The 17,105-nt window shown below is 38.6% G+C and overlaps 1 protein-coding gene across 6 annotated transcripts in view; it reads right to left on the bottom strand.

Annotated features, from left to right (window-relative positions):
- Positions 1-17,105, bottom strand: part of Zmym4 (zinc finger MYM-type containing 4) — a 120,084-nt gene that overhangs the window by 28,835 nt on the left and 74,144 nt on the right. For 5 of the 6 annotated variants that reach the window (XM_027399308.2, XM_035439607.1, XM_027399310.2 and 2 more), the window contains 8 exons: positions 15,865-16,005; positions 15,540-15,577; positions 14,491-14,635; positions 11,342-11,460; positions 7,126-7,297; positions 3,685-3,738; positions 2,676-2,855; positions 2,181-2,275 (listed from right to left, as the gene is read on the bottom strand). In XM_027399308.2, coding sequence (XP_027255109.1) covers positions 2,181-2,275; positions 2,676-2,855; positions 3,685-3,738; positions 7,126-7,297; positions 11,342-11,460; positions 14,491-14,635; positions 15,540-15,577; positions 15,865-16,005 — 944 coding nt within the window. The remainder of the gene's footprint in view (positions 1-2,180; positions 2,276-2,675; positions 2,856-3,684; positions 3,739-7,125; positions 7,298-11,341; positions 11,461-14,490; positions 14,636-15,539; positions 15,578-15,864; positions 16,006-17,105) is intronic. The other variant, XM_035439606.1, reaches the window with a different exon arrangement.

Genomic DNA, 17,105 nt, shown 5'->3' with positions numbered 1-17,105 from the left:
GTTTTAAGTACAACTGAAACTCAGTTTCAAAACATAAGGCTACTCTTTTTACATGTAAGAGGCACAAGAGAGGGATGACTCAAAAAAAAAACACTGTCCTCCAGACACAACAGGACTAATGCACATATGGACTCACAGAGACTGTATCAACAAATACAAGACCTGTACAGGTTCAAGGGAGATGGAGTCCCACTGTTAAGAGTAGAGGTGGACATGGGGAATAACCAAGAATCCATTCTACAATTGAATCCCTTGGGCAAAGGAAAAAATGGAGTCTCCCTGGAGTATATCAACCACACTTCAGAGTAGGCTGCATGCCAGGGGTAGTTGGCCAACACAAAACAACTGAATAGTATTTTTGTAGACCTTTTGTTTTCATTTTGCTTTCTTTGAACTTTTTTTGTCATTTGCATTTTCATTTTAATTTTTCTTTTTGTGTTTTTTTTGTGGTGGACGTTTCAGTTTGTTGTTTTTCTTTGTTTTAAAGAAAAAAAAGAATAAGAGCATGAAGTTGTGTGGGTAGGGAGGTAGGAGGATTCTATAAAAAATAGGAGGAGGGGAAAACATGGTCAAAGGATGCTTGTACACATTTTTTCTTTCATTTTATTTTTTATTTTTTTGTGACAGGATTTCTCTGTATAGACATAGCTGTCCTGGAACTCTCTGTGTAGACCAGGCTAGCTTATCACAAATGATAGGGGTTTTTTTTGGTTTTATTTTTATTTGGTGAAAACTTTTTGAATGAAAAAGTTTAAGACTACTGCATTTATTGTATGTGTGTTCAAAGTTGCTGTTAACTGGAAGGGGAGGAAGAAAGGATTGAACTCAGGCTAAGCAGTTAAGTACGTTTACTCACTGAGCCATCTCACTGGTCCCTTCTCTCTTTTATCTTTTGAGAAAACCATTTCAATGTGAAACACAACCTATATGAATTTAACTAGTGTATTTTATCACGTGAAAGTTAACTTTTTATCAGAACATATAAAATTTGTATAGTTTAAAAATAGGAAATTTTGAGGCAGGGTTTCTCTGTGCAGCTTTGGGGCCTATCCTGGCACACTCTCTGGAGTCCAGGCTGGCCTCGAACTCACAGAGATCCGCCTGCCTCTGCCTCCCGAGTGCTGGGATTAAAGGTGTGCGCCACCAACGCCCGGCTTCTGTTTGTTTTTCAAGACAGGGTTTTTCTGTGTAGCCCTGGCTATCCTGGAATGCTCTCTGCAGACCTTGAACTCAAAAGATCCTATTGCCTCTGTATCCTGAGTGCTGGGACTAAAATATTTAGGATTTTAAATTATTTTTAATGATATGTATGTATGGCTAAGTACAGGTCTGTGCAGGAGACCCTGGAATCCAGAAGAGTGTGTTGGGTCCTCTGGGGTTCCAGTTGTAGACAGCTGTCACAACATGGGTATTATAAGCAAATCCAGGTCCTCTGCAGGAACAGGAATTTTTAACTGCTGAGTTGTTTCTCCAGCCCCTGGATTATTATTCTAGCTTAAAATTATTTACTTTTTATTAAGTGTGTGCACCTGGGCTTGCACATGAATGTGGGCCTGGACATTGGATGGAATGTATGTGTTGTATGAGGTCAGAAGACAATTTAGAGTAGATAGATTTCTCCTTCCACTATGTGGGTCCCAGGGTTCACACTCGGGTTATTAAGGATGGTAATAAGCACCTTCATCTTCTACGAATACCTCACTGGCCCATTAAAAGATTATAAAAAGCTCTCCCTATTTATTTTTATTTTATGTGTATGGGTGTTTTGCCTGAATGTATGTCTATGAAACACATGTGTGTGATACCTGCACAGACCAGAAGAGGGCATGTGATCCCCTGGGACTGGAGTAACAAACAGTTGCACTGTCATGTAGAGGCTGACAATCAAATCTTAGTCTTCTGTAAGAGCAGCAAATACTCTCTAGGTGCCACAAAAAGCTTTTTATAAGTAATAAATCAAAACCCATAAATATGAAGACAAAAGAAAAAGTTCTGATTGAAAGAAATATGTAATAAATTATTTTTTTACACTAAGAAACAAAGGCACAAATACTTAGGTTTAAAAAACAATATATGAAAATGTTTGATTTGGGCTGCTATAAGGCTTTATAAACAGAAAGAACTAATGACTACCACTAAAACAAAGGAATACAAACTCTAAAAATTAAGCTTCTGCTTACTCTTCGTCTGGGCTGAGGGAAGCCATCTCTGTGTCTCCGTCTTGTTCGAGAACGTGCCTGGATTCCCTGTCCTTTATTAAGTGGGTCAAAGGATTCTACAACAACCAGCAGAAAGCACAATTGAGATATTTAGCATAGATTTAAAGGGAAACCAGAAAAAGATTTATTAATAAACAGTCTATCTTAGTTTGTGAAATATGAGTTACATACTTAAGAGAAACAAAGGGTTTAACACATAAATGAAAAGTTCACTATCAAAAAACCTTTTATAAATGGTTACTGTTAGGAAGATTTTGAAAAAATACAAAAAGGCAAATTAATCATGTATAATAACTTTGTAACAGAGATTCACATTTATAAAGGCAGTAAACTGTTGTGCCCTAGATAATCCCTAACATATCACAACTGCTTAATAATGCAAACTTGGCACTTTGCCAATATTCTGAACTAGATGACTACAGATGACCTTCAGTAGTCAGGTTAGCCTGCACAAACCTGATGGAAAATCTGCCTCCAGATCCTGTTCTGTTTCCCCTTTTGAGAACTGTTTCAGTTCTGAATCAGCTTCTTGCACAGCATTTGACTTTAAGGCATAATGATTCAACTCTTCCTCCCAGCTATGTGGAGTTGACACTGCCTCTGATTCAAGATCACCACTGTATGTACTTCCTTGGTCTGAAAGGGAAGAAAACAAACATGCTCTCTTGACATACTTAAAAACTCTCTTGAGCATCTAACTACTAAAAACTGAAATGTGGTTGATAATTACCTAGACACAACGAATAAAGTAACATGTAGCTGGAGAGACAACTCCATCACTAAAGTATCTGCTTTGTGTGAGTTTGATCCCCAGAACCGATGTTTAAGAAAAGAAAAAAAAAGACAAGCATGATGGCATGATGGAATTCTACCACCTAGGAGGCAGAGACAGGAGAGTCTCTATGAATTGAAGGTCAGCCTGGTTCACAAAGTCAGTTTCAGGATAGCTAGGGCTAGCCAGCCCAGCCTACCTGGAGAGGTCAAGGCCAGTAAGAAAACACTGTCGTCTCCCCACTCCCCCATCCAAGTGGATGATGACCAAACAAAGACACCCAAAGATGCCTTCTAATCTCTGTGTACATTGGTGACATATATGCATGCAAAGCCACATTAACACACAGACACACAAAGAAAAAAGCATCTCATTTAACAGCTGCACAGAAGTGGATTCCTATTCTTGGCAAACACTACGATGCATCATCTCAATCTTTAAAACACTTGAGGTGTTTTTTATTATTTGTTTTACAAATTAACATGGCAGTCATTTGATGCGTCTTATGATTTAGGTAAAATTATAACATATGAAACCCAAGAATAATGTTTATAAGTTTCTATTGTTACCAGAGCATAGTATTTCTAAAAACTAAAATATATTCATAACTACAAACCTTTTTCAAATATCTATTAGTTTCTATTGTTAGAGCATAGTATTTCTAAAAACTAAAATATGTTTATAACTACAAACCTTTTTCAAAAATCTTGGTGTCTAGAAAGAGTTCTTGTTCAGAAGTTTGAGACTCTGAAGAAAAAAAAGCAAACAAAACACATTGCATCTCAGATGAAATGGCTTCTTGGTAAATATTACTCAAAACAGAAATTTCTAGGTAAATCAACTTCTATAGATAAGGCCTAATTCATCATATAATAAAATATTTGGGATTTTTTGTTGTTTTGTTTTGTTTCTTTTAAAGAACCACCACACCTTTAATGTGGCTCTGTTTTTCTTCCTTTTAAGATTTATTTATTTTATGTGTAAGTGCTCCGCATATACACCTGCAGGCCAGAAGAAGGCATCAGAACCTATTATAGATGGCTGTGAGCAACCATGTGGTGCTGGGAATTGAACTCAGGACCTCTGGAAGAGCAGACAGTGCTCTTAACTTCTGAGCCATCTCTCCAGCCCCTTAACGAATATTTGTAATAAAAGACCTTAAATCACCTGTGATTTTTTGGGGAGGGAGAGGATCAAGACAGTTTTTCTGTGTAACAGCCTTGGCTATCATGAAACTCACTTTGCTAGCCTTGAATTCACAACGATCCTCCTGCCTCTGCCTTCCAAGTGCTGGGATTAAAGGCATGCATCATTACCACCCAGCAGCTGTCAGCTAGGTTTACACTTCTAGATAGCAATGTGAGAGAGGCTATGGTGAAAGGGGACTGTACTTTTGATTGTGTATTCTTTTGCCATTTGAAATCCTTTTGCATAATTATACACTTGAATACACACACATGCAAAAATGACCTATTGTTCCACGTAAATATCTTTTATATCTGCCTCTAAAGGCCAACAAACTTAGCATAGAAATAATTGATACATGAGCATTAAGCACATATAACTGAGGCCAACACAATTCAATGAAAAGTGGCATATTTGAAATGAAGTTCAGAGATTAAACATAGAAAAGAATACCTTTCTCAGCTTATTCAGGAAAACATTTTGGCTTGTTTTGTTTTCTACTAAAATCAAAGAGAAATTATTCCCAAAACTTATTTCTACTTACTGTATTCCTTAAACATTTCATTTTACCCGAACTAAAGTGATTTGCAAGTATTTGTTTTTAAGCTAGCTTACGTTAACAACTTTTCTGTTTCAACGGTATACAGAAGCAAAAATACCCATCATAAGGCAAGAACACAAGGAAATAGCAATGTAATAGAGAAGTCACCTCCACCCCTTTTTGGAGACTAGTTTTTGCTATTATATAACTGAGAGTGGCTACATGAATTCTTAGAGCCTCACGCTCTCAAGTGTTAAAATGTGGTGACATTTTGTTTATGGTCTAACAAATAAAGCTTGTCTGTGGATCAGAGCGCAGAACTAGTCACACTAGTTAGCCATAGAGGCCAGGCAATGGTGGCTGACACCTTAAATCGCAACACTCAAGAGACCAAGATAGACAGATCTCTGTGAGTTCAAGACCAACTTTGGCCTAATGAAATTGACCCAGTCTAAAACAGAAACGGAGCTCACACAAAGGTGATCACATGCCTTTAATCCCAGCACTAAGAAGGTAAAGACAGGAGTGATATGACTGGCAGAGAAAGGAATATAAGGTAGGAGGAGACAAGAGATAGATGCAGTCTGAGGCAGCAGTCTGAGGAGCAGTCTGAGCAGCAGTTAGTCTGAGGCAGTCAATCCGAGGATGCAGTATGAGGACAGGATTGCCCCTTTGGTATGAGGTAGAGGTAAGAATTCTACTGGCTAGCTGCTTTGCTTTTCTGATCAGCTTTCACCACCTGATAGCTGACTCCGACTTATTATTATTAAGAACAATGAGAATTCATGCAACACAGCTGGGCAATGGTAGTGCACACCTTTATTCCCAGAACTTAGGAGACAGAGGCAGGCGGATCTCTATGAGTTCGAGGACAGCCTGGTCTACAGAGTGAGTTCCAGTACAGGCACCAATGCTACATAAGGAAACCCTGTATTGAAAAAACTAAAACAAAAACAAATTCATGTAACACTAGAGTAATCAATATGTGCTACCATGCCTGGGTTTTTAAAAAAGGCCAATTTAAAGTAAGGTTTATCAACATGAATGCCTTCAACTTTTAAATTAAATATAGTTTCAGAAGTTAAAAGTTATTCGAGCAAAGGGAAAATATTCTACTATTCTAAGACATTCTATATGCAAATGAGTCAGAATTATAAGATAAAACATTAAAGAAGGAAAACACAGGAAATACTGATGATAACAATAAACAAGCTTCCTCACTATTGACCTGAGTTCAGTTCCAAGCATCTACATTGGGCAGCTCACGGATGTCTATATCACCACCTTCAGGGAATCCTCTTAGCCTCCTCAGGTATTGCACTTATCTGCATCAACCCACACACAAGACATATATACATCCACATTCACACATAATTAAAATGAATACAAAGAGACAGGCGGTAGTAGGACACACCGTTAGTCCCAGTATTTCAGAGGCAGAGGCAGTCAGATCTCTGAGTTGGAGGCCAGCCTGGTCTACAGAGAGTTCCAGGACAACCAGGACTACACAGGAAAAACCTGTCTCAAACCTCCTCTCACCCTCTCCCCCCAACAAAAAAACAACAACAACAAACAAACAAACAAAAACCCACAAATCTTTAAAAGACCCAAACCTGCTGGTAACACAACAGGAAAATTTGCATTATTTCTGCATATGCGATAATGCTCAAATTTTTTTCTAGTATCTATAATGCCAAACCAAACCCACCAGCCAGCTGGACACGGTAGTCCACAATGGTGATAACAGCAGTCGGGGGTCAGGGGAATAAAAGGGTCAGCAGTTCAAGACCAGCTTGGACTACTTGAAACCGAGCTTCCAAAGAGAAACAAAAACCTCAAAGCCTCACTAGCTGTTAAAATCTACCAGTGAATAAAAGGAAACAAATGATATTTTGCTCAAAAACACACAAAGAACATTCTCAGTTCATTCATGACATATGAAAAAGCTTTTGCGCTTCACATTTCAACAATTGTATTTTCTCTACATCTCCCAGTAACCATAAATTAAGATGGTACAATCGAGGTTAGAAAGCTTTAAGCAATACTCCCTCACAGGCTGGTTCTGAAGACTAAATGCAGGAAAACACAATACACTAGGATGTTAATCTAGACTGTGAGAAGCACGCAAGATGAATGCACTCTATTATAGTCTATCATCCTTATTCCAAACTAACAGAATGAGGCTTCTCTATAAGGCAACTGAGCCAACAGGATTTCTGTTCTATACTTCAGTTTAGTAACATTAGCATGTTGTTGATTATAGATTAGGAATTATATGCTTGGAACATAGGTTTGAATATAAGAAAAAAACACAAAAATAATATGAAATTTAAATTACTTCTGATAAAAGTATACTGTAGAATTATAGATGAGCTTTACAAAAATCTTATTTTAAAGATTGCACCAACCTCCCTGGGATAGACTCTTCTCCTTCTCTTCATCTTCTGCAATCATTTCTGCCATCTCAAGGAGATCCGCTTCAAATGGATGTGTAGGAAGCTTCTCTTTAATGTCTTCAATACTCTCAGTGGCTTTATCTTCATTATCCATAGAGGAAGGAATAAGCATGGGAACAGGCATCTGAAAGAACAAGAACTTAAGGGTTCTTCTGCTCCATATGTGTGTGCCTTTGTGTCTGTGTGCCTCCAAAGGTTTCTTTTGTTCCGTGTGTGTGTGTGTGTGTGTGTGTGTGTGTGTGTGTGTGTGTGTGTGTGTGTGTGTGTGTGTGTGTGTGTGTGTGTGTGTGTGTGTGTGTGTGTGTGTGTGTGTGTGTGTGTGTGTGTGTGTCCAGCCAGAGGTCCACAACAGGTATCTTATCTTCTTCAATTGTTCACACTATCCTATTTTTATGAGACAAGGTCACCAGTGAACATAGAGATGGCACTCTGGATATTGGCTAGCCAACAAGCTCCAATTTTCCTTTTTTTTTTTTTTTGGGGGGGGGGTCTTAGTTTGGATTTTATTGCAGTGAAGAGACACTATGACCAAGCCAACACTTATATAGAAAGCACTTAATTGTGGTGGCTTGCTTACAGTTTCAGAGGTTCAGTCCATTATAATCATGACAGGGATCATGTCTGCATGCAAGCAATCATAGTGCTAGAGTTGAGACTGCTACATCTTGCAGACAATAAGAAGCCAACTGATGGTCACACTGAAGGAAGCTTGAACAAAACAGACCTCAAAGCCTGCCACCACAGTGACACATTTCCTCCAGCAAAGCCACAACTTCTAATAGTGCCACTCCCTTTGGGGGCCATTTTCTTTCAAAACCCCACATCCCATTCCCTGGCCCCCATATCACAATGCAAAAAAATGTAGTAAGCACAACTTCAAAAGTCTCTATAGTCTATAACAGTCTCAAACTTATTTCAAAGTCCAAAGTCTCTTCAGAGACACATGGCAATCCCTTAATTTCAATCCCCCTGTAAAAATCAAAAAGCAGATCACGTACTTCCAAGATATAATGACACAGGATATATATATTACTGTTCCAAAACACAGGGAAGGGAGCATAGTGAGGAAATACTAGACCAGAACAAGATCCCAAACCATCTGGGAAAATTACAAACTCTGTATCTTTATGTCTGATGTTCAAATGTCCTTCAGATCTCCAATTCCATTCAGCTTTGTTGACTGAAACACACTTGTTTCTCTGGAGCTGGTTCTACTCCCTGATAGCAGCTCTCCTCTGCAGATATCTCATGACGCTGGCATCTCAAACATGTTAGGTTCTCCAAGGCAATCCAGGCTTCAACTTCACAGCTTCACACAATGATCTCTCCACTAGGCCTCCATTCAGGGACACCCCTGACACATGCCTGGCCTCAGCAGCTGTCCTTAAGTGAGGAGGCAACTTCTATAACCCATTTCTTCTATCCTTAACTCTAAAGCCAGAACCAAAACTCAAAGCTGCCAAGTTCTGCTGCTTACTGGGGCTGGCGTATGGTCCCCTTGTTCAATTACACCTTCACCAGCTTTTGGTTTTCCTTTATTGCCTAAGCTTAGCTGTCCTTGAATTTGATCTTTGGATCAGGCTGGCCTCAAACTCAGAAATCCGTCAGCCTCGGCCTTCCAAAGTGCTGGGATTAAAGGCATGCCCCACCATACCCTGTTCTAAACTTTAATTCCTTTCCCCAAATTGGAAATTTAGCTTGGTGGAATCTTGCCTTGAGGTCTCCCTTTATTCCATTTCTCAGTCTGTTTATCTCCAAGAATAAAGAATTTAGCTCCATTCTGCTTTCTGGTGCTCTTTTTGTCCTCAAAAATGTACTTTTGGTAATTTACCATGCTCAACTTGCTACTTTTCATTATAAATACTCATTAGAGTTACTATTAATATCTAAATGACAGAGTCTATACTAGGCTGTTTGGAGATTTCCTCTGCCAATGGAATTAATCCAAAATTCTTCACTTTAGCTTCAGGCAGACTCTTTGGACAAGGGCAAAAGGCAGCCACTTTATTCACCAAAATAGCACAAGAACGATCTCTAGGCAACATACTAAAATTATTCTCCTCTGAAACATCTTATGTGAGCTCCCCATAGTTGAAATAACTCTTAGCATATCTGTCTTCTATGCTCCTGCCAGTATAGCCAATTAACCAGTGCTTAAAGCATTCCACAAGCTCCAATCTTCTTGTCTCTGATTTTCAACCACTGGGATTTTAGGTGTGCAACTAGGTGTGGCTTTTACAACATTGCTGGACATTGAACTCAGGGACTGGAGCTTGCACAGGAAGCACTTTACTGACTGAGCCATCCGCACAGCTCCTGAGGGTTTCTTACACTATAGGTTTGTTATCAGAATCTGTGAAATGATGTTAGTATTAAAATAATGAAAAAAACAGATATTTTCATTGCTGAGAATTATGAGTCTTGGTAGTTTGTTTTTTTGGGTGGCGGGGGAGAGTTGAGACAGGGTTTCTCTGTGGCTTTGGAGGCTGTCCTGGAACTAGCTCTTGTACACCAGGCTGGTCTTGAACTCAGAGATCTGCCTGCCTCTGCCTCCTGAGTGCTAGGACTAAAGGCGTGTGCCACCATCGCCCAGCCGGGTAGTTCGTTTTTTTGTTGTTGTTGTTGTTGTTTTTGTTTTTTGAGACAGAGTTTCTCTGTATAGCTTTGGAGCCTATCCTGACACTCGCTCTGGAGACCAGGCTGGCATGCGCCACCAACACCTGGCTGGTAGTTCGTTTTTTATTATACTAGAATGATTAAAATAAAAATCTGGCAAGAAAGCTATGAACGGTGTCACACACCTTAAAACCCAACAGAGGTTTTAGGCCTCTGTGAGTTTGATGCCAGCCTCGTCTACATACTGCATCTATAGCAAGTCAGTCAGACCAACATAGTAACACTGTCTGAAAACTAAAAACTGTTTTTTAAAAAAAAAAAAAAAACTAGTTAAATATTTTTCTGGATACTCAACAAAGTATTTCCTTCAAAATAATAATCCTACAACATAAAAATCAGGTTTGTGCTGGGTGGTGGTAGTTCATGCATTTAATCCCAGCACTGGTGAGGCAGAGGCAGGTGGATCTCAGTGAGTTCGAGGCTAGTCTAAACTACTAAGTGAGTTCCAGGACAGCCAGGACTGTTACATAGGAGAAACCCTGTCTCAAAATACCAAAATAAATAAATAAATAAAAATAAAAAATAAAAGAAAAATCAGTTTTCTTTGTATTTATTGCTTAACACTTTCAAAACTGTCAAATGAGAAAAATATTTAATAGAAAGTGAGAAATAATGACAAGTATCTTCTTTTGCCTCTGCTATAGTTCAGGACTCTAAGAAGTAGTAGTAGTAGTAGTAGTAGTAGTAGTAGTAGTAGTAGTAGTAGTATGTTTTAATATGTTCTTTAGATACCTGTGCCACAGTCAGAAGACAATGTATGCTGTCACTTTGATCCTTTCACCTTTATATAGGTTCCAGAGATTGAATTCAGATCCTCCAGCTTGCTTAACTGCACCATTACCAGTTCAACTACCTTACTGGCCCCAAATTTAGGATTCAAATATATGTAGTTTCTGACTTTTCTTTTCTACCTGAGTGATCTCACTACTTTTTCTTTTTTTTCTTTTGTTGCTTTTCAGATTTACTGTATGTATGTATGTATGTATGTATGTATGTATGTATGTATGTATGTGTACCACATGCATATCTGGTGTCCACAGAAGTCAGAGTAAAGAAGGCAGCAGATCCTCTGGAACCAGAGTTACAAAAGAATGAGCCACTATTTGGGTGCCTGGAATCAAAGCTTCTGAATCTCTCCAGTCCTTGTTTATATTATTTTGAGGCAAGGTCTCACTCTAGTCAAGACTGCCCTGGAGCGTACTATAGCCCAGGCTGACCTTCAACTGGGCTCAATCCTCCTCCCTCAGCCTCTCAAGTACTGGGATTACAAGCTGTGAGCTAACATGCTGCAACATAATGTTCTTTCAGAAGATAAGGCATGGTAAAAGAAGTCTTCTACAGTCTCCATAACCAATAACAGCAGCAATATAAGAGCCATCAAACAAAATTAGGTATATTTTGCCAGCAAGTGAAATATTTCATGACATAGTTATAAAATTACAAAAGAGGAAAATACAAATAAATTAGATTTAATCTTTCAATGATTACTCACGGGAACTGGAATCCCAAAGGGGACAGGAGTGTACTGGGTATAAAGATGAAGAGGTATAGGAACAAACACTGGCACAGGGACTGGTACCACCATAACCTGGGGCTCACTTGGAGTGTCTTCTAATGAAAAAGAGCACACACAGACAAAAAGGGTTAGAAACCATTTAAAAGAGGAGAATTTGTGCCAGGCAGCACACACCTTTAATCCCAGCTCTTGGGAGGCAGAGGCAGGAGGATCTCTGAGTTTGAAGCCAGCCTGGTCTATAGAGGAAGTTCCAGGACAGCCAAGGCTACACAGAGTCTCATAAAACCAAAACCCAAAAACAAACAAACAAAAAAGGAGAATTTATATTTGAGGAAGGGCATGTATTCAACAAATGATGAGAAGCACACAAAATATTTTTATGCAGAAGGAAAAGTCCTCTATGATGCAAAATTATCAATCCAGAATGAATTAGAAATGTTCATGCAAGGCAAGCAAAATAATTAAGGGTAAATATAAGAGAAATGATTCAGGATACTGTCCTGAGTAAAGATTTTTTCTTTAAAGTATGACTCCAAGGAAAGAGGCAAAACACATAACTGGCCAAAGACACTGCACTCAAAATGTTACATACAGAAACAATTCAGGAGCTAGGAGACAAGTTACAGAATGTACAACTTACATCTAACAAGAGATTACTAGCTAGAATACAAAAGAAATTCAAACAATGAACAGCAAAAGAACAAATAGAAAATGCTCTAAATAGGTATCTTTCCAAAGAATACATATAAATGGACAATGCAAAGATTTGAATGTGGCTATCACCAGCAAGAATCCATTCTAAATAAAGACTTTGGCCAAGTAGTGTTGCTGGAGGGTGGCAGAACCTTTAGGAGGACCTTACAACAATGGGGTGGGGGAATCACACCCTTATGTGGCAGCATAGGATAGTAGTGTCTCTGTCCTTGGTAAATTGCTTGATCCCAAAGATGTTCATCTCAATGTTACTTACACAGGGGTCAGGGAGTGTTATCCACTAGCCTGTGTGACCTACAAAATTATGTTCTGTTTAAGTTAGCTGCCTTGAGTATTTCATTATAAGGATCAAAAAGTAACTGTGTCAATAAAAATGAAAAATATTCAGTGTCATTAATGATCAACAGGAAAGTGCCTATCAAAATTATGACAGGACAGGAAAGACAGCTGAACAGATAAGTGCACTTTCGGGTCTTACAAAGACGTGCCTGGTCAGTGCCCAACACCTGTATCAGGTGGCTTACAACTAACTAGCTGGAATTTGACTAGCCTAGTCTACAAAGCTAGTTCCAGGACACCCAGTGCTATGTAGAGAAACCCTGGGGTAAGGGGAGTGGAATGGGGGAGGAGGGTGTGACAGGGAGGACACAATCCTCTGGGACCTGTGGTTGTCAGCAAGAGAAGCTATAGAGACACAAGCAAAGATGAAGACTATGGAAGAGTAATTTTTGGGGAAATGTCTAGAATGTGCAAAGCAAAAATAAATTAATATTTTTAAGAATGAGTTGATGACATTCCAGCCACTACCTGCACCAGCATTTAAGCTCAGCCCAACTTGAAATATTACTTAGCTCTGGCTAGCTATGGCGAGAGGACTTCTCTGTATGCTCAGTCTCAGCATTATTTTTTTTTTAAAAATCTTTTAAAACTCACTAGGGGGCTGGAAAGATAGCTCAGAGGTTAAGACACCGACTGCTCTTCCAGAGGTCCTGAGTTCAATTCCCAGCACCCACATTGTGGCTCACAACCATTTGTAATGAGATCTGGGGCCCTAATCTGGTCTGCAAGTATACGTGCAGACAGAATAACACAATAAATAAATCTTAAAAAAAAAAAAAAAAACCCGAAGGGGGCTAGAGAGTTGGCTCAACAGTTAAAAGCACTATTGCTCTGCATCTGACCCAGGTTCAAATTCCAATGCTCACATGAAAGCTCACAGTTGTCTGTAACTCCTTTCAGGGGGGATCCAATGCCCTTTCTGACTTCCATGGACACCATGCACATGCACACAGTGACATACATGCATGTAAGCAGGGCTCTCTATATATAAAATATAAAACAAAAACCAACAAGACAACTCACTAGGAGGGAGTAGGTCCCTAATAATTTCTTATTAGAGGCTAAATTCCTGGTGTGTACAGCCAAGAGGATAGGGCTATTCTCCAATCAGCTATCATTCACAAGATTTACCCAAACACTGACAGGTCAACAACACAGGGATTCTAATCACTCACACCAGATCATTTGCAGAGCAGAACATCTATGTCAGGAGTGGCTGAGTAAGAACACCACATTACCCTGTACAGAATCCAGAGAAGCAATGCAGAGATTTTATGCAGAGGTAGAGATAATTCCTAAGAAAGTTTTGAATCTTTCTCAAGGCAACTAACCTTTTGTTTTAAGAAAAGGTTTCTCTTGTAGATAGTGTTGACTGGCCAAGAACTCATCATGTAGACAAGGCTGACCTCAAACTCAGAGCTCTGTCTGCCTCTTCCTCATGAGAGCTAAGACTGAAGGCATGCAGCTGACTTTGCACTAAGTTTCTTCGTTTTTTGAGATAGGTTTTCTCTACGTAGCCTTGGTTATCCTGGAACTCACTCTGTAGACCAGCCTGGACACGAACTAGATCTGCTTGCCTCTGCATCTCAAGTGCTGGGATTAAAGACATTTGCCACCATAACCTGGTGCAACTGACTTTTAAAACAATGTGAGGGAATAGGAATCCATGTTACATTCAAGAAGCACAGGGCTACATACATATCCCTAAGTCAACACATGTGAGAATGAGAAAAATAAAATAGTATTGAGTTATATAAATTTAAGAGCACAGTGAAAATTAAAGCATCTCTGAGTTCAAATCCCATCTACATTATTCTAAAGCTTATACTGAACAACACTGTTATTAATAAGGAAATTAAATGTGTTCATTGTATAGAGTTATGAACTAGCTTCTTTTTGAGCTAATTTATTAAACCTCAAGAGAAATACCTTACTTACGGGCACATTATGCAAACTACACTGGGCAATGCATAGAAGAAACTTATCTAGGAAACAGTGTCTCAGAGTAAGCCAATGCTCTCTTTCCTTTAAAAAAAAAAAAAAAAAAAAAAAGTAAATCCCAAGGCACATACCTGTCTGGCATTCTTTGTTTTGAGTATGTGGTTTACATGAAGTGGCTTTCGTCTGTGTGATGGGTTTGCACAATAAAGCTTTGTTCTTCAAAAGCCTTGGGGGTTGGGAAGGTGGAAGTTTCAGTGTATCTGTTTGAGTACTTGCCTAGAGAGAGAGGGGGGAGAGAGGGAGGAGGGGAGGGAGGGAGGTAGGGAGGGAGGGAGGGAGGGAGGGAGGGAAATCAAACAATTTCAAAATGTTTTGAGTAATTAAGATAATTTTAAAAGACTTAATACTGGAATTACATAGAAGAAGCAACATGTAAATATGCTACTAAATAAACCAGATATATTTTATGCCTGAAATAGTAACAGTAATCAAGGAATATTTTAATAACTATCAACTGACTCAACGTACTTACTATATTTGCTTATCAAGAAAAACTGATGAGCTTACAGTAAACCATTGATAACTGGTACAATGGGGAGCTTTGAATGAGAGCTGTTACTTCCTCACTGAATTAGAGGCACAGTCTTAGAGGAGGTAACCAAGACTGAAGGAATCACTTGTGATCATTCTGTAACCGTAATTCAGGCACAGAGCTTGCTACCAAAAACAATTAATAAATAACTCAAATATGAAAATTAGCCCAGAGGCTAAGAACACTTTTAAGAAATACCACTGTTCCAGGCATGAGTTTTAAAAGTTCATTATTTTCTTAAAAGACAATGTAAGCAACGTTTAGTGAAAAAGGGTAAATTATATACAATTATGATCAGCATGAAATGGGAGACCACCTAAGTAAGGATGCTAACAATAATCAAAACAATCTGTAAGATTGAATGACCAACGTCTATACATTTACTTTAATTATGCATAATTTAAAAAAAAAACCTTCAGTAATTCATTACATCTGGTAACTACCAATCATTCAAATAAAGGTATAGAAGAGACCCGATTAGATAACAGAAATTTTATTCATCAACAATTCTTTTCCAAAATAAAGTAATTAGCTCAGACATTTATGTAATCCACATATATGAAAAATACAATCACATAAATAACTTACATCCCCAATGATTTTCGCTGTTACTGTTGGAACTGCACCTTAATAGAGATTAAAATATAAATTTAGGATTTTTAAAATTATTTAAACATTAGTATTAAAGGCAGTTATCAGTCCATAAAAAACCAGTAATGATCATGTATAACACTAGACATGATCGTGTATAACTTTACACTTAATAATAGTACAAAACAAGAAAAATAAGAAAAAGATATGGAACTTGAGGAAACACTACTTTGGACCCGAGTGGTACAGCAAGCTGCCAAAAGTTATACACAATATTTAACTCAAATGGGGAAAAAAAAAGCCAGTTCAAACCATACTATACCTTGTAGCACGCTGTTGGCATTTGCTGTGGGCTGAGCAGCAGGAGCACTTGCCAAAGATACCACATTAGCAATAACTGGAGTTGAATCTTTTCTGAGTGATGGGGGCCCTGCAGATGTAGCTTGAACCATGGAAATACTTGCTGGTTAATAGAGAAAGAAAGAAGACAGCTCATGTAATTTATATTTTGTAGAAATCAACAGTTCAAAGGAGACCAAGGTTTCTGGGATTGATTAAGCTGCTATGAAGCAGAGGATTTTAGGAATAACTAGGCTTTTTGTTTCATCATTAACAGGCCTTTTGGCTAAGGTCAAGTGTAGTGTCTTTTTCTTAATTACTAGGTTTTTTTGGTTTGCTAGATTTTTGTTGCTGTTGTTTTTCTTATTTCTTGGTTTTTCGAGACAGAGTTTCTCTGTGAAGCATTGGAGTCTGTCCTGAAACTCTCTGTAGACCATGCTTGCCTCGTACTCAGAGATATGCCTGCCTCTGCGTCAAGTGCTACACTGCCAAGCTTGTTAGCTAGTTTTTAATTAGAGAAATTTAAAAGTGTCTCATGGACTTTACCTTCGTATAAAAATGCAAGTCACACTTAAAACCACAAAAATGCCCAAAGCCATTATTCCAAACAATGACAATTACAAAGCAGATTTAATGAGATGAAGATGTTTTTATCTTTATTTGTAAAGGAATTTGTAAGAAATATCTAGAGTAGGCCCTTGCTTCTCCTCACTTGGACTCTTCACCATAAAGCTTCTAAAATTTTATATCATGCGTATGTTGGTTGTTGACTGACACAGGTCTCATTATGTAACCCAGGCTTGCCTCAAACTCACCATGTGATTCATGCTATCCTTGAACTCTTCATTGCCTGACTTAGTAAGGCTAGAGATATGTACCACCAACCCTGACTATTTATGGTAAACTTAAAGGGCCATTTATAATAAACTTAGTCTTCATTTCCTTTGCTACAAGCAATCTGAAACCTTTCATTATGGAAGCCAATGTGTGTATACAGAATTAAAAAACAGTAAATGTCACCAGGCGTTGGTGGCACATGCCTTTATTCCCAGCACTTGGGAGACACAGGCAGGTGGATCTCTGTGAGTTCGAGGCCAGCCTGATCTCCAGAGCGAGTGCCAGGATAGGCTCCAAAAAAGCTACACAGAGAAACCCTGTCTCAAAAAAACCAAACAAAACAAAACAAAACAAAAAAAAAAGAACAGTAACTGTCAGACTTTCCCA

This window comes from Cricetulus griseus, chromosome 2 (assembly GCF_003668045.3).
Source record: "Cricetulus griseus strain 17A/GY chromosome 2, alternate assembly CriGri-PICRH-1.0, whole genome shotgun sequence".
Classification (NCBI taxonomy): Eukaryota; Metazoa; Chordata; class Mammalia; order Rodentia; family Cricetidae; genus Cricetulus; species Cricetulus griseus.
This window is presented reverse-complemented; position numbering and strand designations above follow the sequence as displayed.